We start from the raw sequence: 24,347 nt of genomic DNA, 5'->3' as shown, positions 1-24,347 counted from the left end.
CAATGAAGACTAGCTCATGAGCTTGATGAGCTGCTAGGCAAATTGGAACAGATCCCAGTCGCTTCTCAGGCAGGAACTGATACGTTTCATCACCAACCTCTCAAATCACTTCTTCACTGTGACGCAAATGCTACTAGACGACAGTCACTGAGGCATGTTCTTCTTGGGCACCAGTATAATTGAAGCCTGCTCGCAGCAGATAGGTACCTCAGACTGCTAAAGCGAACACTTCCAAAGAACAGCCAAATCAAATTATATATTCAATTTTCTTAACAATCAGAACACAAATTACTTTGCACAAATATTCTGATTAATAGTCTCAAAAATATTCTTCACTTACCGAAGGGGTGAATAGAAGGGTAACGTGTTTGTGGTAGCCTGTGGCACTGAAGGATATCTGGGGCAAGCTGTACTCATAAAGTGATTTAGGCAAAGTAGACTCCAATGCAACTACGTAATTCTGCATAAGCAAACAATAAAGCAACTTATTCTTTACTATATGTGAAATAAAATCTCCATTAAGCCAATAAAATTTAATTATGTAAACATTACTTGGCTGTCCAATTCTATAAAATGAAGCACTTTTTACCTCTCCATCTCTTAGCAGTGGTGGGAAGTGGAAAAAGAGGGACTGACCCAGTGACACAGTTTGAATGGGGTTGTCCAAGTTTTCACTTTTGTACAGCACCACCTGAACAAGTTAAGCAGATCTATTTTAACCTTCTTGATGAACAAATATGAAGTATCAAATAGATTACATCTATTCATATCCTACTACAAATTATGAAATCTTATTAAGTTCACAAAGCTGTAACTTGTCAGCTGGCAGCAACTTTAAGATAGCATTATGCATGCCATCAGGGGTTTGACACCATGTTCCACAATCTCAATATCACTGCAGCAATGAGTTACAAACTGTGAAACAGATGCTTCAAAGGGAAATAGGAGAGATGAAACTGTAAAACAGTCATCAATTCTCCACCTTTTATCTTGTAGGTGATAAAAAAGCATCTTTTGACAAAATATGAGATCAGGTTATTTCCATAACCAATTTAGAGCCAGGAACTGAGACAATCAGAAGGAAATAAAAAAGATGGTATCGTTTGCCAATGAACCAGTGAGACTCACCCGCAAAGTGGAAAGATGCTCTGCTGAAGTGATAATATTACCACTTAAATCAAACTGATTAATTTGTCGGAATGCTAGAATATTCACACCATCAATATCGCTGTTCTCAACCTGTACAAAAGACATGCAAAAGGATTAAATGAATTTGATTTTTAGTGTTACCAGTTTACTAACCACAAAGAAGTGGTAAGGAAAGAAGACTAAAGTATTTAAAATCAACATCCACTCTGGGACCAGCCTCCTGTGGAATTTTATAAATATGATTTTGTAATGATTAAACTGATCAAAAGTGCTGAATTGTACCAACAATTGCCCTTATTTCTGCTCGGCATCACCGGCATTCAACTGAATCTTGGATTCACTCTGATTCTGAACTCCACAACGCACAAGATCCAAGAGTTCAGTTAGAAAGGGTCAAAGGGGATTGTAGGGCAGGTAGTCAGGAGGTAAAGGGAAAGAAAGGGATTCTTTACTTAAATCATTTTGTTTCATTTTAATATTTTTAAGTATTTCTGTTTTATCTATTCTTAATTAATTTTCACATCTTTAAACAAACTTTTTCTTATACAGGTTGAAACCCTATAGTTGGCATTATTGGAACCAGGCTAGAATAATGTAAGTTGCACTGATAGGTTAATTAGCTGAAGTTTTGTACAGATCTTAGTTAACTTCAGATTTTAGATCTTCGACAGTTATTATTATAGAGTCATACTCAATGTCAAAACTGGGTACACTACAAAATACAAGACTAGAGTTTGAATCTGTAGAATTTAGATACTCCTGAATATTACTGAAATTAATTAAAATACTAAATAGCCTGCAAAGCCCTGCTAAAAGTCCAGACACCATTCAGATCAAATCCCTGTACTCCAGGGTATGGAGAGCCAGTGATACGCCCTCCCCTCAACATCTGACCCAGATATGCGCAGACATCGTGTGAACCACAGAGTCCAATGCCAGGTTAAGGGACCAACAAGGTCTGGCCACAAAAACCTTTTTCCAGGTCATTCTGGACTAAAGATTTAGGAAGAATACATTCATAAAAGAAGCTTTTATATTCCACTTTTATATTTAACATTTACCCTTTTTAATCAAATTAACAGGTCTAATGCCATAAACAGAAGAGCTTGATCAGACATGTACTTTGATAATAAATTTACTTCAAACCTTTTTTTTAAACTTATTTCATCCTCCTCTAAACTCTCACCAGGCTTTGCAAGGAGCAGAACAATTGCATGCAAGGTTAGCTTGCTTGAGTAACAAGTCTATCACAGTGCACATTTGAAGATGAGCAAGTGGCAGAGATTGAAAAGTAGGAACCCCTTGCCAAATGGTTGCCAGCAGCAACCTATCCATTTTGGATATATAATGATAGTTATGTTGTAACTCAGCTGGGTAAGAAATAAGTATTTTCAATTCATCAATGTGATGCATGTGTGAAAAGCATAAAAGATGATAAAATCAGCTTATACCCTCCATCACAGGTAAAGAAAATGAGAATGCTGACGGATGGCACTGTCACTATGGTACAGGTTAATATGAGGTGGCCTTCTGACTGATGTCACAGTTGCTTCACAGAAAATACCTCTACGATGGTACTTGCAGAGTAATCCTTGGTTATTATCAGGCAGAAAAAGTCAGGCTTGAAGGTATCATTGGTCTCAATGATGGGCATGGCTCTGATTATCACAAATGGGCACAACATCCTTTTCAAACTTGAGCCACTTCAACCATAAAAAACAGTATGGTTTAAAACTATCATCATCATCTTTAGAGTGCCTTACTGACTTCAATATACACTCGTTAAAAGTTTGCTCATATACAGTTCCACTTTAAGCTCATGTTTACATCTCAATTTTTATTTTGCTTTCAGTAAAATTATAAAATAAGCACATTATGTGGTTTTGTATCTTTGAGATTTATTCAATGTGGCTGTTGCTCAACTAACTCCAGAATGAATTAACACCAAGAAAAAGAAAATCCACAGTACAGACATTAAGGACAGTACATGACTAGCTTCTATCTAGGTCAGCGCCAAGCTGACAGCAAAATCCAGGCCAAGAAATTCCATTCAACCAACCTGTATGGCACGATACTGTGGAAGAGCCCTTTCTATGTGGTCATTGCCTTCAACTTTCAACTGGATATGATATACACAGGTTGGCTATAAAGAAAGAACAGCAAAGTTAATTAACACTTTGTTACACACAATTTGAAACTGGTGTGCCAATAAAGAATTCCAATGAATATGTTTGCTGCCAACCAGCCAATGTGCATGTGAAAGTTACTAATGACAAAATGATAGTTGTATTTCAGCTCGAATGCACAATAGCTCAACCTCTTGCCCAAAATGCTCCATGTTTCTGAACTCGAGAATCTGCTGCACAGAAGCAATGAGCAGAAGATACACCCGTCCCCACAATGATAGAAACAAAATTAAAATCGCCTGATGGTATATTTGATGTGATCAGTGACTTTATTATGAAAAATAATGGTTTATTAGATGGTGATGAATTCTGGTACATACACCTGTAAATATTTTGATAATCTAATACTGTCTACAAAATATTTGGTAGGACTTGCCCGACCAGTTATGTCTGTATAAGACCTTCCACTCCACATTCATGGAAACTAGAATTTGCACAGAACTCAAGTAACTGGGAGCTGCAGCCTGGGGGTCACAATGAGCGTGGGCCATTACTAGTGTCACTGGATAGACTCCAACCCTTACAGTGGATTCCCTCATGCTGCATCAATATAAGTGATCACTGGGGGCATGTCAATGTTTTACACTGGACCCATCTGACTATGTCAACTCCAAAGGGGACATCTATAAAAAAACATTGGAAAACTATTTTATATCACTATATGTGAATTTTGACCACATTCTAATAAATGTTTTAATGCATCAAAATGATTAAAAGTGCCTAGAGCCCTGTTTAGGGCTACTCTGAAGAGTGATGATTCATTATAATGCACTTGGTTATATTGATATTCTAAGCTATATTGACTGTTATGTTGTATATCTTACTGTCCATATTATTTATTACAAATTACTATAATTTGCACATTGCATATTCAGACGGCGACATAACATAAAGATTTTTACTCCTTATGTATGTGAAGGATGTAAGAAATAAAAGTCAATTCAAATTTTTGGTCCTGGAGTCTGAATATACACAGGTTCAAATGCCCGTAAGGCCTGGTACCAAGTAGGCAAGAGTGGGCAGTGTAGTTGCTCAGCACTAAGACTGAGGCTCAGGGCTGCGTATATCAACATTGAGAATACAGGACATTGCTTGGGATAAGCAGTAACCTTTCCATGTGTGCCAGTGCACTTCTTACCAAAGTGAAATCTCTGGGCCAGGGAGAACAGAGCAGTCAAGGGGAAGGTAGCAACTTCCACCTCATTAAACAGGAGATGATGAGAGAAATAATAGGCTTTCTGGCAGTTCATGAGCAAGTGCTGGCAGACTCTAGCAATGGCCTACGCAAACTGTGCCAGCCACAATGAAACTTCAGCCTGCTCAACCTCAGCCCTTACTTACTAGGAGCTTTTGCACACTTAGTTACTTTGCTTCACAACACATCAGGAGCAGGGAGGCAAAGGTCTGCATCAATGCAGTTCAGTATATATGAAGCTATAATGCTAATTTTTAGCATTGATTTCACTAGTACTTATGTTCCTGGGAACAAACTCAGAACTAAAAGTACATGATTATACTCTCTTTAATGAATTCATAATTAAATCAATGACAATTAAATTGTTATCCATTACCAGTAGACCACGGAGGCGAAATTTTCCATCTTCATCTGTTACAGTATCCTCTCCATAAATACTGCAATCCTTTTGGCCAACAGCTTCCACCGCAACTCCTTGTTCTGGTTCCCCATTCAGTGAAGACACTGTTCCATAGCAGCTTTTGTTTGAAAACAAAGTATACAGCTTAGACTTGAGATAAAATTTTAGACCATTTAGAATACCTTCACAAAAAAATTATGCTTCCCATCTGAAGTCTTAATAATAAAAAAAATTGTTGAGGGTCAAGTCTTGTTAAGTTGATAAATTGTTATCTTTCAAGATTTACCATTGCTGCTTGAATTGGCAATATTTAATGAATGTAAGTTTTACCAGAGATTAGACATGCAAATGGCAGTTAACAGGACACTGAAATGCATCAACAGAACAAATATAAAAACAGATAGCAGGATATCTATTTATTTATCTCAGAGCTATCTTGGATTTAGCTTTATAAGAAAACCTAAACAAAATAAAAACTCGTATCTTTTTGTATTTACCATCATGGGTCCTTCTGAAGCTAACTGCTAAAAAGTTTGCAACAACAGCATAGCATGCTACTGCCTCTCATTCCCGTGGGGTAATATTTGACCGACAGTCAGTACCACAGAAAGCAGAGAATCCTGTATGGAGCAGCAGGCAGTGAACCCACTGGTTTCTGGTGGTTCACTGAGATATGCCACTGTTCCTTTTTAAATTGGACTGTTGAAATTGCAATGAAAATCTGAGCACTGGGGATTCATCCCATAATAATAAAAGAGAATGCACCTCACAGATAAGGACTTACACTCACTGAGTCTGAGTTTCACATTTAAAAACGTTCCACTTCAGTTCAACTATAGTAGAATGGATTTACAATCCATTTTTTGAAGCTTATTTTAGGTTTTAACACACACTAGAGATTACAGTCATTCAAACATGAAGCATTAAATGAATTCCCTATAATTACACTATTAGTTTATTGTCTGTAACTTATCACATTCACTATTCTGTCAATCAGCAAATTGAATTTGCTTTATTAGTGACTTTTTCCTCAAATTTTCATTCAGAGCATTTTAGAATTTTTTACATAACGTACGACAGCTCAACACAGAAACTTCAGGTCAGATGTAGATTTATCCAATAACAGCTGCTCCCAACCTACTCTCTCCAGCTCATGCCTAACAATTTAGCACCTTCCCCAGAAGTCCAGATCCAAACTTATCATTACCCATAACAACCTTAAAACTTAAGTTGTGATCACTGTTCTCAAAATATTCTCCCACTGAAACCCCAATTACCTGGCCAGACTTATTCCCATACAAGGTCTAATATAGTCCCTTCACTGGTTGAGCTATCTACATACCATTCCAAGAAACCCTCTTGCAGGTGCCCAACAAATTTTGGTCCATAGAGTCATAGAACAGTGCAGCAAGAAAAAATGGCCCAAATGGTCCATGCTGACCACACCATCCTCACTTCTAATCCCAGTTGCCCTCATTCAACCTATAGCTCTCTAAGCCCTTCCCCTCCACGTACCTATCCAAATGCCTCTTAAATATTGAAACTGAACCCGCCTCAAGCAATTCCTCTAGCAGCTCATTTCAGGTATTCACTACCCTCTGTGTAAAAAAAAAAGTTACCTCTCAGGTCTATTTACATTTCTTCCTTCTTGATCTGTACCCTCTTAGTTTTGGACTTCCAACTCCAGGGAAAAGACGACTGTCCACCTTATCCATGCCCCTCATGATTTTACAAACTTCTCTGAGTCAACCCTCATTCAACTGCAAGCTAGGAAATAAAGATCCAGTGTGGCCAAACTCTCCCTACAATTCAGCCCTTTAGTTCAGGTAGCATCCTCAAGTCTCTTCTGCACACTCTCCAGCTTGACAATGCCTTTTCTATAAAAAGGTGACTGAAACTGCAAGCAAGACTCCAAGTTCAGCCTCACCAACAACTTGTACAAATGGAACATTATGTCCCAACTCCTGACAAAGGTCAGCATGCTAAACACCTTCTTCATTATCCTGTCTATTTGCACAGCTGCTTTTAGCAAACTGTGAACTTCTGCTTCCAAGTCCCACTATTAGTACTGTTAAATAGTACTGATTCATCTATGCCTTTTGCACTAAGGAAGTCCCAGTCAATGTTGGGGAAAATTAAAGTTGCCTATTACAATAGCCCTGATCCACTGACATATTTCCATAATCTCTTACTACATCTATATCTCCCACTCCCATTGGCTACTAGGAGACCTATCATATAACCCCAGCAGAGTAACAGTTCTACCCATATTGACGCACTGGATACGCCTTTTCATATATCCTCTAAGTGCAGCTAAGATGCCTCACCTGCCCCCCACCAGATCAGAAATGCAACTCACTCAACTCTCTTGCATTCCTATCACATCTAAAACATCAAAACACAGAAGGCTAAGCTGCCAGCCCTGCCCATACCTCAAAGGGTCTGTAATGTTACTTTATTCTGCACAAAAACATTGAGATTGGCAATAATGAATGCAATGCCTTAATCAGTTTCACACAAGAACTATTCCCCTTGTTATTGTCTACTACTACGAAAATGACACATTTTCCAATCCAAAATTATATTTTGTGTGCATCGTGTAAATTAGTTCTACCAACACAAACCTGTAAGCAGTCCGATAGCCTGTAATTTTGATTCTAAGAGATTGTCCTTCTTGTACTTCAATCATTTGAGATGCAGGTTCAAATCGAAACTCCTTCATCATTGGTTTGAAATAATACTGACCAGGACTCTGCAATCCAATATAGATAATAAGTAACAGCATAAAATTATTCAGTGCTGATGAACAAAGATCTACCCAGGGTTGCAATTCAGAAGTCATACTCAGAGAGCCACAGACTACAGAGCATAAAAACCAGCTCTTTCACCCAACTTGTCCATGCCAAATTAGTTGCCTATCTGAAATAGTCCCATTTGCCTACTTCTAACCCATATGTTTTAAACCTTGCCTGTCCATGTATTTGCCCAAATGTGCTTTAAACATTATAATTGTACCTGCCTCTGTAGCTTCCACTGGTGTACCCACCACCCTTAATGGAAAAGGTAACTCCTTAGGACCCCATTAAAGCTTTCTCTACAGTACATCTCACCTTAATCTTTGCCTCATCTAAAGAAAAAGACTGATTTTTCAACTTTTCTGTTCCCCTCATGATTTTATAAACCATTAAGTCTCTTATAATGAAACCTCTCATAATTGGGAATAAAAAAAAACTCTGGTAACATCTGGGTCTATCATAATTCAACTACTACAGCCCAGGTAACATTCTCATGAAGCTTTTCTGCATGCTTCCAGCTTAATGACAACTTCCTATAGCTAGGTGACAAGAACTGCACACAAATTGCCAAATGTGGCCTTACCAACATCTTGTATAATTGAAACATGAGTTTTTTTGTATAGTCCCAACTCTTGCACTCAGTGCCCTTCCCAATGAAAGCAAGTGTATCAAATGCCTTCTTCACCACCTAGTCTACTTGTCTCACCACTTTCAGCAAACTGTGCATCTGTAGCCCTAGGTACCTATGGTCTACAACACTCTCAAGGGCCCAACAATTAACTGAGCATATCCTGCCCTGGTCTAACTTTTCAAAATGCACCACATAACACCTATCAGTTAAATTCCTTCCATCATTCTGGCCCACTTCCCCAGGTGTTCAAGATTCTGTGTAACACAAGCTTCTCTGTTCACCACACCATCATTTTTGATGTCATATGCTAAGTTAAAAATCATACTAACCAAATCATTGACAATAGATGACAAACAACACTAATCCTGTGGCACTTTGCTGGCACAAGCCCCCAATCTGAAAAAAAAACCCTCCATTACGACTTTCTGTCTCCTTCCACCAAGTCAAATTTGAATGCACCTGGCTCGCGCACCCTGGAGCCCATGTTATCTAACTATCCGGACCAGCCTACCACATGGGACTTTATCAAATGTTTACAACTAGGACTCTGGTCTTATCGATCCTCATGTCCAACACTTCAAAAACAAACTCAATCAAATTCATAAGACATGCTTTAAAGCCATGCCCACCATCTCTCATCAGTCTTTATATTTCCAAACGCTGATAGATTGCCTCTCAGAATCGAGTCCAGTTTCAACATTTTTTAACTATTTACAAATTTGTTTTTATGAGTACATTTAAAAATGACTCAGTCATAAACTTTTTAAAATTATCTGGATTACCAAATTAGTAAGAGAACAAAAAGTTAAGCTGAGCCACCTCAGTTTTTGAAACTGGAAAACTGAAGTATTTACACTTAGGGAATCAGACAGGGAACACAAGGTGGCAATAACATCACTCTAGTGTACTACCTTGTGTTCTTCGGGAATGGAGTAGGAACATTGTTAAGGCATCTTCACTATGAACCTAATATTCCTTTCAATGCACTGGAACCTCCTAATACCAATCCTGGCACCTACAGTAGTAAAACATTCTGAAGAATAAAGCTAACAGCAAACTACATTTAATATTTGTTTAAAGAATTCACAGTTGACGAATTAAACATTACCAGGTTTGCAAAAGTAAGCATGCCATTTTCTTGTGTGAGCAGATTAGAGCGGAACTGTCCTCCACTAAGAGACAAAAGGACTCCAGCAAGGGGGTGTTGGTCTTCAGTTTTTATCTATTTACAAATATAGCAATATTCACTTTTATGAAAGAATTAAAATTCATAATTTCACAATGAACATTATACACATCATAATGAAGTATCAATGTATTTTTTTATTCTGTTAACACCAACACAAGTCACATCTATTTTAAGGAATGGTATCGTCAGCAAGAACTAAGATTTTAAATAAAAACTCTTATAGATTGAAAATACAGCATCACAACAACTAATCTGAAGAATTTGTGGTATATCCCAAACTGATTCTAAAAGTTGAATTACTTGCAGATTTGTAGATATTTGTAAGCCTAACAGACATCATCAACTTGATTAAGCTAATGTCAGAACAGCCTAACACTTAAACAGCTTAAACATTAATCCACAACAAACTTGAGGAAGAATATATCTCAACATTTGGCAGCTTAGAATTTAACCACTAAAAAAACCTATGATAAGTCATTAAATTAGCCTTTTTAAATAAAATGAGAATGTTTTTAATTTAAAATTATGAAAATAGACAACATTTGGAAGAATTCTAGATTTTAAATAAATGATCTTGTAATTAACAACAAAAAATCAGTATTGTTAGCTAATATGATCATTTAAATGTAACTCCTAAAAATGTAAGATGACATGTGCCATACAACTATACTTATTATGGGTGGCAAAAGAAAGACATTGTTCAGCAACTTCCATAAAGCTAGTTAAAAACTTAGAAACACTCCATGGTCATTAGTTAATATGAATTACTCACTTAGCTTACCTCAAAAGTTATTCCTGCTAATGCAAAAGCTTTAAAATCACCAACTGTTCCTTCCATTGCGGTCAGAACAAAACCTTCCTTTTGAGCAGTTATGGAATATTCCTGGTCTCTATGTAATGGCCCAACCCTTGTTGGGAACAAAGAAATAATTATACCACTCCTGTCCTTTCAAATGCTTTAAAGCAAATGTAATACCCTTGCTTAAAGAAGGCAAACAGAAAACAGGACACTCAAGGTAAGCCAGCCTAACATCTAGTTTGGGGAAAGCTGGAATTTATTATTAATTGATATCAGGATGAATAAACTCTTCTCGGGCTTCAGCCAAGTACTGGGGTCGATTTTAACTGAAGTTTCAATGACAAAGGAAACTTTGTCAGGGATTCCTGACAAAGATGGCAGTTTGTCATTGAAACGTCAGTTAAATTCACCTGTACCCGGCTGGAAGCCCAAGACGAGTTTATTTGGCATATACACCAGGAAAGCACTAGATCCTTTTTTTTTTAAAGTATCAGGACATCTCAGATCGAGTTCTCAGTATTCTCAAGAGGGAGAGTGAGCAGCCGGACGTCATGGTCCATGTAGCTAATGGTCAATGACGTGGGTAGGAAGAGTGAGGAGGTCCTGAAAAGTGAGTTTAGGGAGCTAGGTGCCAAGTTAAAGGACAGGACCTCCAGGATAGCAATCTCAGGATTGCTCCCAGTGCCACGTGCAGGTGGGTTTAGAAATAGTAAGATAGTGCAGGTCAACACATGGCTGAAGACATGGTGCAGGAGGGAGGGCTTCAGATTTATAGATAATTGGGCAGTTTTCCAGGGAAGGTGGGACCTGTTCCGGCAGGACAGTTTACATCTGAACTGGAGGGGGACAAGTATTCTTGCAGGTAGGTTTGCTAGAGAGACTACAGTGGATATAGATATGAGGGGGGAGGGGAACCAGAGTGTAGGAACAGATGTATGGGAGAAAGAAGAAAAATAAGACAGTAAGGTTCTTTGTACTATTAGAGATAAACAGAGAGGAAGAGGTGGAGAATTTCTTAAATGCATTTATTTTAATGCTGGGTGCACTGTAAGAAAGGTGGATGAGCTTAATACTCGGAAATATGATGCTGTCGCTATTAGTGAAAAATGGTTGCAGGAGGGGTATGATTGGCAACTAAATATTCCTGGATTTCGTTGCTTCAGGTGTGATAGAATCGGAGGGACAAGAGGGGGAGGTGTTGCGTTGCTTGTCAGAGAAAATATTACAGCAGTGCTCTGGCAGGATAGATTAGAGGGCTTGTCTAGGGAGGCTATTTGAGTGGAACTGAGGACTGGGAAAGGTGTAGTAACACTTTAGGGGTGTATTACAAACCACCTAATGGGGAGCGAGAATTGGAAGAGCAAATTTGCAAGGAAATAACAGGTATTTGTAGTAAGCACAGGGTTGTGATCGTGGGAGATTTTAATTTTCCATAGACTGGGAAGCCCATACTGTAAAAGGGATGGATGGTTTGGAGTTTGTAAAATGTGTGCAGGGTAGTTTTTTTTTGCAGCAATACATAGAGGTACCAACTAGAGAAGGGGCAGTGTTGGATCTTCTGTTAGGGAATGAAATAGGTCAGGTGGCGGAGGTATGTGTTGGTTGAGCACTTCGAGTCCAGTGATCTCAATGCCATTAGTTTCAGCATAATTACGGAGAAAGATAGGACTGGACCCAGGGTTGAGATTTTTGATTGGAGAAAGGCTAACTTTGAGGAGATGCAAAAGGACTTAGAAGGAGTGGATTGGGACAATTTGTTTTATGGGAAGGATGTAATAAGAGAAATGGCGGTCATTTAAAGGTGAAATTTTGAAGGTACAGAATCTTTATGTTCCTGTTAGGTTCAAAGGAAAGCTTAAAAGTTTGAGAGAGCCATTGTTTTCAAGGGATATTGGAAACTTGGTTAGGAAAGAGAGATATCTACAATAAATATAGGCAGCATGGAGTAAGTAAGGTGCTCGAGGAATATAAAAAATGTAAGAAGAATCTTAAGAAAGAAATAAGAAAAGCTAAAAGATACAAGGTTGCTTTGGCAAGAAAGGTGAAAATAAATCCGAAGGGTTTCTACAGTTAGAAAATAGCAAAAGGATAGTGATGAATAAAATTGGTCTCTTACGAGAATCAGACTGGACAGCTGTGTGTGGAGCCGAAAGAGATCGGGGAGATTTTGAACAATTTCTTTTCTTCGGTATTCACTAAGGAGAAGGATATTGAATTGTGTAAGGTAAGGGAAACAAGTAGGGAAGTTATGCAAAGTATGACGATCAAAGAGGAGGAAGTACTGGCGCTTTTAAGGAATGTAAAAGTGGATAAATCTCCAGGTCCTGACAGGATATTCCCTAGGACCTTGAGGGAGGTTAGTGTAGAAATAGCAGGGCCTCTGACAGAAATATTTCAAATGTCATTAGAAACGGGGATGGTGTCGGAGGATTGGCATATTGCTCACGTGGTTCCGTTGTTTAAAAAGGGTTCTAACAGTAAACATAGCAATTATAGGCCTGTCAGTTTGACGTCAGTGGTGGGTAAATTAATGGAAAGTATTCTCAGAGATGGTATATATAATTATCTGGATAGACAGGGTCTGATTAGGAACAGTCAACATGGATTTGTGCATGGAAGGTCATGTTTGACAAATCTTGTTGAATTTTTTGAAGCAGTTACGAGGAAAGTTGACGATGGTAAAGCAGTGAATGTTGTCTATATGGACTTCAGTAAGGCCTTTGACAAGGTTCCGCATGGAAGGTTCAATCATTAGGTATTAATATTGAAGTAGTAAGATGGATTCAACAGTGGCTGGATGGGAGATGCCAGAGAGTAGTGGTGGATAACTGTTCATCAGGTTGGAGGGCGGTGACTAGTGGTGTGCCTCAGGGATCTGTATTGGGTCCAATGTTGTTTATCATATACATTAATGATCTGGATGATGGGGTGGTAAATTGGATTAGTAAGTATGCAAATGATACTAAGGTAGGGGGCGTTGTGGATAATGGAGTAGGTTTTCAAAGTTTGCAGAGAGATTTAGGCCAGTTAGAAGAGTGGGTTGAATGATGGCAGATGGAGTTTAATGCTGATAAGTGTGAGGTGCTACATTTTGGTAGGAATAATCCAAATAGGACATACATGGTAAATGGTACGGCATTGAGGAATGCAGTAGAACAGAGTGATCTAGGAATAATGGTGCATAGTTCCCTGAAGATGGAATCTCATGTGGATAGGGTGGTGAAGAAAGCTTTTGGTATGCTGCCCTTTATAAATCAGAGCATTGAGTATAGGAGTTGGGATGTAATGTTAAAATTGTACAAGGCATTGGTAAGGCCGAATTTGGAGTATTGTGTACAGTTCTGGTCACCGAATTATAGGAAAGATGTTAACAAAATAGAGAGAGTACAGAGAAGATTTACTAGAATGTTACCTGGGTTTCAGCACCTAAGTTACAGAGAAAGATTGAACAAGTTAGGTCTTTATTCTTTGGAGCGTAGAAGGTTGATGGGGGACTTGATAGAGGTATTTAAAATTATGTGGGGGATAGATAGAGTTGACGTGGATAGGCTTTTTCCATTGAGAGTAGGGGAGATTCAAACAAGAAGACATGATTTGAGAGTTAGGGGGCAAAAGTTTAAGGGTAACACAAGGGGGAATTTCAGTGGTAGCTGTGTGGTATGACCTTCCAGTAGAAGTGGTAGAGGCAGGTTCGGTATTGTCACTTAAAGTAAAATTGGATAAGTATATGGACAGGAAAGGAATGGAGGGTTATGGGCTGAGTGCAGGTCAGTGCGAGGTGAGAGTAAGCGTTCGGCATGGACTAGAAGGGCCAAGATAGCCTGTTTCCGTGCTGTAATTGTTATATTTGTTAAATGAAAATGAAATACAATAATCTAGAGTCAACATGCTTTTATGAAAGAGAAATCATGAGTTCCTTGAGAATGTAATAAGCCATGTGGACCAGACAGCACAGTATATTTGAAGTTACATAAGGAGTTACATTTAATAAGGAGCCACATAAGGATAATATTAGTGTGGATGGAAGACTGGCAGCTAACAGAAGACCAAGGCAAGATAGGTGGTTATTTTCAGTTTGAAAAGATGCACCTCATGAGGTATCATGAAGATCAGTGCTGGGACTGAACTACATACAATTTATATTATTGACTTCAATGAAGGTAAAGCAAAAACTATAATAGCTACAAGTCTGAAATAAAAGAAAAGCAGTGGAAAAGTCAGGCAGAGAGAAAGGGTTAATGCTTCACCATGTAGTTTAGCAAGTTCTGTTGATATTACAAAGACATGTAAAAAAACTAAGTGTGAGGACACAGAATCTGCAAGGAAGTATACAGAAGTTAAAAAAGGATAGGATGAGGGGGGCAACAATTGGCAGATTGGGCAAATGAGAATCCAAATATATTAATGCAAAGAATAGAATAGTAGAATACTGTTTCATTGGAGAAATACTGCAGAATTCTCCTGAAAAGTACAATCTGGATAGCCTAGTGGTACAGCAAGTGATTAAGGCAAATGAGATGTTGATTTTATTGAAAAGCCGATGGACAACAAAAGGAAATTCTTGCTGTAAATGTAGAGGGTACTGGTGAGACCATATTCGCAGCACTCTGTATAGTTTTTGGTCTCCTTATTTAATGAAGATATGCTTATATGGGAGGCAGTTTGCTAGGTTGTTTTCTGGGATAATATGTTATCTTACAAGGAAAGATTAAGCAGTTGAGGCCTGTATTAGTATGGTGAACCAAGAGGTGACATTGTTGAAACATGCAAGATTCTGAGTTATTTGCTGAGAGGAAATCCAGTTAAGTAGAGACGAGGCAGAATTTATTCCCTAAACAGGTTGTGATTCTTTGAAATTTTCTGCTTTGATGAGCTGTGGAAGCAGAATCACTGAAAATACTCAGAGCCTAGATTTTTGTTCTGCAGGGATTATGGGGAATAGGCAGGAACGTGGAGCTGGAGCCAAGATCAGGTCATCTATGATTCTATTAAAGTTCAAGGGTCTAAATGGCCTATATTGCTTTATTGGAGGAGATGGTAGAAGAAACATAATTATCCAGTCTAAACACAATGAAACATTTTGACATTCACAACTCCAAATTATTCTTATGAACAAGTGACTAATATTTCAACTCTATCAAGCAGTGCTTTTGTTTAAAGACTTGTGGAAATGCTTTACAACAACTAATCATGAATATGGCAGGGAGGAATAGAAATTGAGAAAACTTAAATTTTGTTCTCTATTTTAGTAACTAACTGGAACAGAAGAAATATGAGGAGATGACTAATAATGAATAAAACAATGTGAGGGAAAATGGATGATTCAAAAATACAACAATGTTAGGATTTCAGGAATCAAGGATCATTACTTTCTAAAATAACTTTGCAGCAAAATCTAAACTGATATAAAGAAACATAAATCCAAATAGAGAAGGCATATAGCACGCTTGCCTTTATTAGTCAAGCAAGTGTTCGTTCAAGTGTTTTATAAAAATTTTAGATGGTCTGCATCTGGCATATGGCCAACTCCAGGAAGGATGCTTTGGAGAAGGTGTAAAAGAGATTTGTTAGAATGTTGCCTGGATTAGAGGGTACATGTATAAGGAGACAGTGGACAAACTTAGGTCATTTACTCTGAAGCAATGGAGGCTGCAGGAAATCTGACAGAGGTTTTTCTTTTTCCACAGTGTTGAAATAACTAATACAAGAAGGTATGCATTTAAGGTGATAGGGGTTAAGTTCAAGGGAAATTTGTAGGGCAAGTCTTTTTATACAGTTAGAGGCAGGTACCTGGAATGTACTGCCAGAAGTGGTAGTGGAGGCAAATATGATAGAGGTGTTTAAGAGACTCTTAAATAGGCACACATATGTGCAAGAAATGAAAGGATATGGATATTGAGCTGTTGGGCCTGTTCCTGTGCTGTAATGTTCTATGTTATAAACAAGACTTGTAAAAATTCCAATAATGATAGAATAGGCCCTTTTGCAGTATAGTTTTATTCTTTCCCATGCTTATAATGGGAATACAATTTTAACTGAAAAGAATTTCAGCCCTGCTTTAGTCAAAGATCCACACTGCCCCCCTGTGGCTTCCTTAGTCTTCAGGAAAAACTGAGAAGTTGCAAAGGTGATCAAGTAACATCTCACTAGAATGATATCCCAAACTCAAATATTTAATCAATATCTTTTGATTATTTCACAATATTGAGTAAGATGTAAAGTATATGGGTCTGAGCATCTCTGGGTGGGAAATATGCAACCCAATTTATTTCTATCTTTTTTTTACAATGTAAACTACATGGCATGAACAGTAGCAATCCTAACCTTTGTACCATTTAGCTTTCTCTTTAGAGGGTTAAATGAAATGAAGGGAAACCTTCTACTCCACTGAAGCACTGCAACCTTAGTACATTTACTGCATTGAAAGACAAATGAGAATTTTTCAGGTTACCTGTATGACCCTTCTTCATTAGTAAACACTGTCATAAGTGGCACTGAGTTTTTCTCAGTGATGATTATCTCAACACCTTCCAATGCTGGGTGTACCAGTCCTTCCAGAAATAGACCAGCTTTTCCCTGAATCTCTATTAACCTCCCCGGGCATGTGTCTGCAACAAGATATTATTTATTTATTAACTGGCAGCACCAGACTGAAATTACTTAAACATCCTTCAGCTATTTACTATTAATATAACAACATATTTTTCTTCACTGATAGCTGGATTCAATCTGTATATTTTTAATTATGAAAACCAACAATTCATTCATTTTCCTCATCAAGATGATTATAAACCCTGTAGATTGAAAAGTTACAAGATATTACTAGATACACCTAGTCCATTCAGGTCAACCTGCCATTAGGACACTTCCATTAAGAATAAATCATGTCAGAGTCAAGCAGTACATACAGAGAGGAATTATGTAAATTATAAGGGTCAAAATAATTACACTAACAAGATGAACAATATATTTTGAATATATCAAATACCCTATGCTTCACCTTGAAACAATTCTATTTAATAATTCCACTATAAATGTAGAGTGCAACTTTTAATCCAACACAGGTTATTATAATTGTTACTATAAGTAGTGGTTCCTTTTGAGTAATGAAACTGAAAGGACAGAGAAATTTTTATTCATTTAATCTATGGCAAAAATATGCTGTCATGACAGCAAACTTGGGAGTGCAAATTGCCCAAACCATAGAAATAATTTTTGGACACACATCAGCAGTTGCAAACATGATCTATTTGATAAGCAAAACTAGTGCATTCAGAACTTTAACTGAAATTTTTAACTATTCTTAGAAGTCATTGATCCTGCCCTGCAGCACTCCAGAAAAGTTGAGTGACTAACTTTATTTGTAGTTCAATAAATTGATGTCAAAAGAGAAGGAATATTAGCAACTGGAACTTTCAGCTAAATACTAAACTTAATTAACAAACTTCCTTGAACTAAAAGTATTTCAGTAATGTTCATCATCATTACATACATCAGCATTTAAAATTTGATCCATTTTCCTTCTTAACTTGAGTATTAACAAAATGTCACTATTCAAAATATCAGTTTCCAAACAAAGTTAATTCTAGCATGTACATGCAACTACTTGAAACAAGTGTGCAGACAAATGAATGCTTGCCATTTCCAGCCCTTGAATCTCATTAAACCAATTCTCAAACCAGAGCATCTAAAGGACTTTAGGACTTTATTCCCTGGTGCATTGAATGAGGGGAGACTTAATAGAGGTATATAAAATTATGATGGGTATAGATAGAGTGAATGCAAGCAAGCATTTTCCACTGAGGCTAGGGAGAAAAAAACCAGAGGACATGGGTTAAGGGTGAAGGGGGAAAAGTTTAAAGGGAACATGGGGGGGGGCTTCTTCACACAGAGAGTGGTGGGAGTGTGGAATGAGCTGCTGGATGAAGTTGTAAGTGTGGGCTCACTTTTAACATTTAAGAAAACTTGGACAGGTGCATGGATGAGAGGTGTATGGAGGGAAATGGTCTAGGTGCAGGTCAGTGGGACTAGGTAGAAAAATGGCTCGGCACAGCCAAGGAGGGCCAAAAGGCCTGTTTCTGTGCTGTAATGTTCTACAGTTCTAAAATCCACCTGCATTTATGTTAATTATGCTGATGTATCGCATTTGAAATAACCAACTCTGGCCTTTTGAAAAACCTGATATTAGCATTTCTGGTCAAGTTCACCAGAGATGATAAATTATAACACCAATTAATCAGGAACAGCATCTTCCCATCTGCCATCCGATTTCTGAATGGACACTGAACCCATGAACACCATCTCAATACTGTTTTATTTCTGTTTTTGCACAACTTATTTAACTATTTCAGAGAGAGACAAACTTACTGTATTTCCTTTTTTATTAAGTATTTTATTGTGCTGCTGCCACAAAAGACAAATATCATAACATACAATATGCTGGTGATATTAAACCTGATTCTGATAACAGTAAAAATCTATATATTACTTATGCATAAATTACCAGTCATATTAATTTAAGTCCTATGTACATCTAAGCAGCCTATAAAGATCAGACAGCTAACAAGTATACATTACATTTCAGCTTGTGGCTCAGAGGTGCTATACTATATCCTAATTATAATTAATTCCAATTCATCTGTAAAATAACTAATGGCTTCCTTTAATAGGAAGATTAAACAATTAAACAGTTCAATATTTTTTTTAACTCTGGTTAATAAAATTTCAGATTACAGATTTCTGCAGTGTCTGCTTTATTGCCTTCCTCAATCAATCTAGGAGGACAAGCCATATTCAAACAATTATTCTTCTTCTACAACCTACCAAACCCACCCTTGCACATCTGTTGCGGCAGAACATTCCTGTGGAAACAGTTGATGACATTTACTTCCAAGTCATAAATCAGTGGTTTCAAGCCCACTGCAGAGATTTGATTACATAAATACAGATTGACCCAACAGGGCAGTACTGTAAGAAATTAGCTTTAGAGATCAGAGATTAATCCAAAGTATTGAAAAGATCCTAACTCAGTGCACATTTAACTTATGTGTTTTACCAAGTGGATGCAAACGACGGTAAGGATGGATATAATTATGTGCAAAATAAGAATTTTTTTTTCTAATTTTACTATTTAATATTTCAAGCTTATCAAAAAGGTTACCTCCAGTAATGACTGCCTCCACTGATGGAGGGTAGAAGAGAAGTTCCTTTGATGAGGGTGTGACTGTAATCTTTTCTCCAGCTCTACCAGAAAATCCAAACAATTGCAACATTAGAGTTAGAAGGATCTATACAACCAATATATATGGCTTAGATGGAGGAGACTTGTGATACATTAGACCATAAAACTTAAATGTCAAGCAGTAGAGAATCACAAAACTAATCTTTGCAGAAAAATAGAGAATGTACTTTATGCTTTGAACATATGAACAAACTTCCAGTTAAAGCCAACTCAAATCAAATTACTCAGGAGGTTTAAGACAAAGGAATAAGACCAGACCAATAATATAGAAATGACCATGAAACTAAAGGATTACCACACAATAAACTTATCTGGTTCAATTATGTCCTTCAGGGAAGGAAATCTGCCATCCATGCTGCATCTGATTAACAAGTATCACTAGACCCATAGTAATATGATCAATTGCCTCTTTGCTGCATTATGAATGGTTGAGCAAACTATTCAGTTGTATCATAACTGCTCAACGGTTGAACCAGATGGCTCAACACCTTCTCAAGGCCACTGAAGCCAACACCAAAATCCTCCACTATGATGGATTTTTATAAAAAATTAAAATGGCCTGAAGAAATGGAAATTCATTTGCACCTTCAATATTGGCACACTTAAGTTTACATCTTTTTATCCGTTTATATACATATACTGAAAATACACATTTCACAAGGTTTCCAAAATTCTCCGCACAAACTGCAAAGAACAAATGTGATGTTAAGAAAATCCCTCGTCAATTAGAAAAATATATGTCAAAATAGTTTAAAAGTAAAGCAGCGATTATTCAAAAATATGCTTTGCATATAAGGAGCTTAGGAGAATCAATGGCACCTAACAGGGAGTCCTTTGCTTGCATCTTCAAAAATAGCTCTGTTTCCATCTTTAATATCTCTATTTTTCCCTTTCAGGGTTCTTTTGAAGACCCTGACCTGGAGTTACATGCTGACTACAGTTTTTTGCGGGAATGGGACCCGCTATCAGGGTTTCAAGACTGACTGTTATTCGGCACACCAAGGCGTGGCCCAATAGCTTCGCTCGCCTTCGGAGGTCTGAGATTCTGTGACTCTGGAGACGGGATCAGAGGTCGGTGTCTGGGCAGGAGATCGGTGTGTCATGGGAGATGGAAGCTCTAAGGGTGTGTGCCCAGAGACCAGAGTTCTTTAGGCAGAGCTCGCAAAAAGTGACACAACGGACTTTTAACATCGTAATCCAGTGAGCTATTTGTTATGTCTCCCCTCTCGCTGTGAAGCGGAGACACTTCTTTCTTCCTTATTAGGGAGAGAGAGAGAGAGAGAGAGCCTGTGGTATGTCGAATGCCGGGTGAACAAGTAGTCTTCGGAGTACTCCAAGTCTGTGTCTTTGCTGTTGCTTTGCTCACGCTTGAGTGCTCAGTGTGGGTGCTGACGCTTTTTTTTACCGGTGAGATGAGTGGTGATCCTTGCTTGCTGCCGCTTACATTCGAGAGGGAGGGGAACTGGAGGGGTACTTTGGGGTTTTAATATTTAACTGTCACTCATCCTTTGGGGCACTCCTCTGTTTTTCATGGATGGTTGTGAAGAGAAAGCATTTCAGGATGTTTATTGTATACATTTCTCTGACATTAAATGTACCTTTGAAAGCAATCTACATGAAGAAGGAATTTTTCCATTTCTGGAATAAATCTGAAGCAGCAATTTATAGACAAGACCGTTCACACAGACTATTTATTAGAATCAAGTGCAATAAATGGAAGAAATTCAAAGAATCTGGCTAAAATCCGATAAGATGTTTAACTTAATAAATTGACAAAATTGTGCTCATAAATCATAGTTAAACATAAATCACCCTACCTCTAGTGAATAATGTTGCATTAATGCTTGCAATGCATACAGCGAACGAGATTCTTGTGTCATTTGTATTCATATTCTAAAATTGAAATCGCAGCCAGCTGATTTTCTTGCTCAATTTCACATTTTTAATGTAAAATAAAAATTGCAGTGCTTTTTTCTCTTTTCTTATGTTTTAAATTACTATATATAAGCAATAGGAAAACCCTCAACACGACTGTGGATTATTAATTACCATAAGACCCTACCTGGCCCAGTATGAAAATTCATAAACAAAAGGTCCTGCAAGCTCCTCCACAATTTCCTGGGCTGGAGGCTCTCTTTCCACATCCTTCTGACCCTTCCTTTCACGCTCAAGTTTACGGGCTTCTATTTCTGCTAGCTGCTGCTCTCGTCGTTGTTCCTGATGTGACTTCAAAGGTCCCAAGACCAAAGCAGGCTCACTATCGATTGATGATCTATGGAGGGGAGGAAGGATAAACAGTAATGAAGCAGATAGAATTTATGAGCGCTAGAATTATTTAAAGGAAGCTTTATATATAATGAATTTCAACAGGTTTACTGAAGATACTGTCACCAATAATTTTGAATTCAAAGCAGTCTCAATAAACCAAAAGACCCCCCCATCCCAACTCAACAACACTTAAGATGTTAAATAGTAATACCTGTGGCATTCTTCCAATCAAGAAAATTTCGCTCATGCTGTGCCTAATCAACTAATGGCTATAAACTGGTTCAGCAATACTTTTCTAATTATTTCTTGGTTATTAATTTGTTAAACATTACATTCCCAAAAATTCAGAACATGTCAATTTTTTGCTGACACTAATTAATCAGCTATGCATTGCTAGCATTTGTTGTGTTTTACTTCAAATCTGTCTATTTTTCAAAATCAGTGCACAAGGGTTAAGTTACTGGACTAACACAGGGTGGCTTAGTAGCATAGAGGTTAATGTAATTCTTTACAGCACCAACAACTTGGGTTCCCGTGACTGTACTGGGTTCCTCTAGGGGCTGCAGTTTCCTCTCACATTCCAAAGACATATAGATTAGTTGATTAATTCATCACATGGGTATAATTGGGCAGTGTGGGCTTGTGGGCCAAAAGGGCCTGTTACTGTGCTGTACCCCAAAATAAACAGTTGAGCATTAGAGGTTACTAATCTGAGGATTAGTAGACTAGTCTGAGGATAGACTACTCCTCTGTGGATACAACATCAACTCACACTAACTAACTGGAATAAGAAGCTACAGCCATTTGAAAGTACACTGCAGTTACAGTAAGTGCAATAAAACAGTACCTGCCTAGTCATCGACCTCTGCTACCAAGGACAAGAACATTAAGTCAATGGTAACACAACCTCCTATAGGTTTGCCTCCAGTTTGAACACTATCCTGATTTAGAAATATATTACCATTTCTTCATCATCACTGCCACAAAATGCTGGAACATTGCAGCCTATCTTCACTAGATCAACTGCAGTGATTCAAAACATGACTCAATTATAAATATTTTGCTCAAAATTTATGTATGGTTTAACTTGTTTCCGAAGATCTAAGATGTACACAAATTTGCTAGATATGAGAAAAATTTAATGGCAGACAGATCACTGAACTCTAAGCAATAATATGCCAAGAGTGGCTGCAATGCAATTACAAAGTCACATACGCTATAAAAGCAAAATCCAATTGTTATTTTTCACATTGAAAAATAATATAATTTCTAACACAGAGCTGGAACAGCAAAGAGTTTAATAAGATTTGACTTTGGCTGCTCTTACCTGATTGTAACAGTGACATCCGTTAATTTATCTGTCACGATAGCCCCAAGTGCATGATGTCGAGTCGCTGTTAAGGTTAATATGGTGGGTGCTGCTCTAATAAACAAACAGTCGAATAATAGCTTTGAGAATTAAAAATAAATATATTAAATATATTGGTGTTGCATTAGCAAAGAGGCTTCAATACTTACGTGTCATAGATGTAAAATTCTTGTTCAAATTGATGGCATGATCGAGGGGTTACCTTATAGACACCTGGCAACAGAATTTTATAGATAAAAGATCTCTCACTTTGCATTAGGTTACAGAACATATATTTATGCTAAAAGATGTCACTCTATTTGACACTCTATATATTACCAAGTTGATGATTATCATAGCAGAATCAGTACCAGACTAAATAGGAAAGGGGTAGAGTGCTGGCAGGGAAAGGTCTTGTGGAAAACTGGACTACAGTGGGGAGACCCTGAAGACCTATGATATTGTTGAGGGAACTACAGATTTCCTAGGATTTGTGAGTAATTAGAAACAAGAAAATTTTGTAAGTTATGAACTAATCGGCCTCAATGTCAGTAAGTTGTTTTTTTCTTTACCGGTTACTTTAATAACAAACATTAAATATGCAGTGTTTTTCCAACAAGTGCTACCTAAATCCATGTTTTATATGTTTCCATGTGTTAACGTGAGAAGAATTGCAGCACAAACGATGGCAATCTTAATTATTTCCTCCCTTGCATCCAGTGTGTTACTGCTGAGACTGTTGTTGTTTGTCATCTATATCAATGATCTGAATAATGTGTTAAACTGGATCAGCAACTTTGCGAATGACACCAAAACTGGGGGTGTAGTGAACAGTGAGGAAAACCATCAGGGCTTGCAGCGGGATCAGGACCAGCTATAACGGCAGATGGAATTTAAACAGAGACAAGTGTGAAGTGTTGCACTTTGGGAGAACAAACCAGGTTAGGACTTGCACAGTAAGAAGGAATATGGTAGAAGAGAAGGATCTGGGAATACAGATCCATAATTCCTTGAAAGTGGCATCTCGGGTAAACAGGATTGTAAAGAAAGTTTTTGGCACTTAGGCCTTCATAAATCACACTACTGAGTACAGCAGTTGAGGTGTTATGTTGAAGTTGCGTAAGATTGAAAGAGTGCAGAGAAAAT

The 24,347-nt window shown here is 37.7% G+C and overlaps 1 protein-coding gene across 1 annotated transcript in view; it reads right to left on the bottom strand.

Moving 5' to 3' along the window:
- nomo (nodal modulator) overlaps nucleotides 1-24,347 on the bottom strand; it is a 55,552-nt gene that overhangs the window by 6,358 nt on the left and 24,847 nt on the right. The window contains exons 17-29 of the mRNA XM_059979374.1: nucleotides 23,372-23,435; nucleotides 23,181-23,276; nucleotides 21,648-21,857; nucleotides 19,505-19,587; nucleotides 16,796-16,952; nucleotides 10,327-10,453; nucleotides 9,465-9,578; nucleotides 7,555-7,682; nucleotides 4,907-5,048; nucleotides 3,209-3,292; nucleotides 1,129-1,239; nucleotides 590-691; nucleotides 341-460 (exon numbers count right to left, since the gene is read on the bottom strand). Of these exons, the coding sequence (XP_059835357.1) occupies nucleotides 341-460; nucleotides 590-691; nucleotides 1,129-1,239; nucleotides 3,209-3,292; nucleotides 4,907-5,048; nucleotides 7,555-7,682; nucleotides 9,465-9,578; nucleotides 10,327-10,453; nucleotides 16,796-16,952; nucleotides 19,505-19,587; nucleotides 21,648-21,857; nucleotides 23,181-23,276; nucleotides 23,372-23,435 (1,538 nt within the window). The remainder of the gene's footprint in view (nucleotides 1-340; nucleotides 461-589; nucleotides 692-1,128; nucleotides 1,240-3,208; nucleotides 3,293-4,906; nucleotides 5,049-7,554; nucleotides 7,683-9,464; nucleotides 9,579-10,326; nucleotides 10,454-16,795; nucleotides 16,953-19,504; nucleotides 19,588-21,647; nucleotides 21,858-23,180; nucleotides 23,277-23,371; nucleotides 23,436-24,347) is intronic.

The sequence above is a fragment of the Hypanus sabinus genome, chromosome 9 (assembly GCF_030144855.1).
Source record: "Hypanus sabinus isolate sHypSab1 chromosome 9, sHypSab1.hap1, whole genome shotgun sequence".
Taxonomy (NCBI): Eukaryota; Metazoa; Chordata; class Chondrichthyes; order Myliobatiformes; family Dasyatidae; genus Hypanus; species Hypanus sabinus.
The sequence above is the reverse complement of the archived record's forward strand: the minus strand, read 5'-3'. Positions and strand labels throughout refer to the sequence as shown.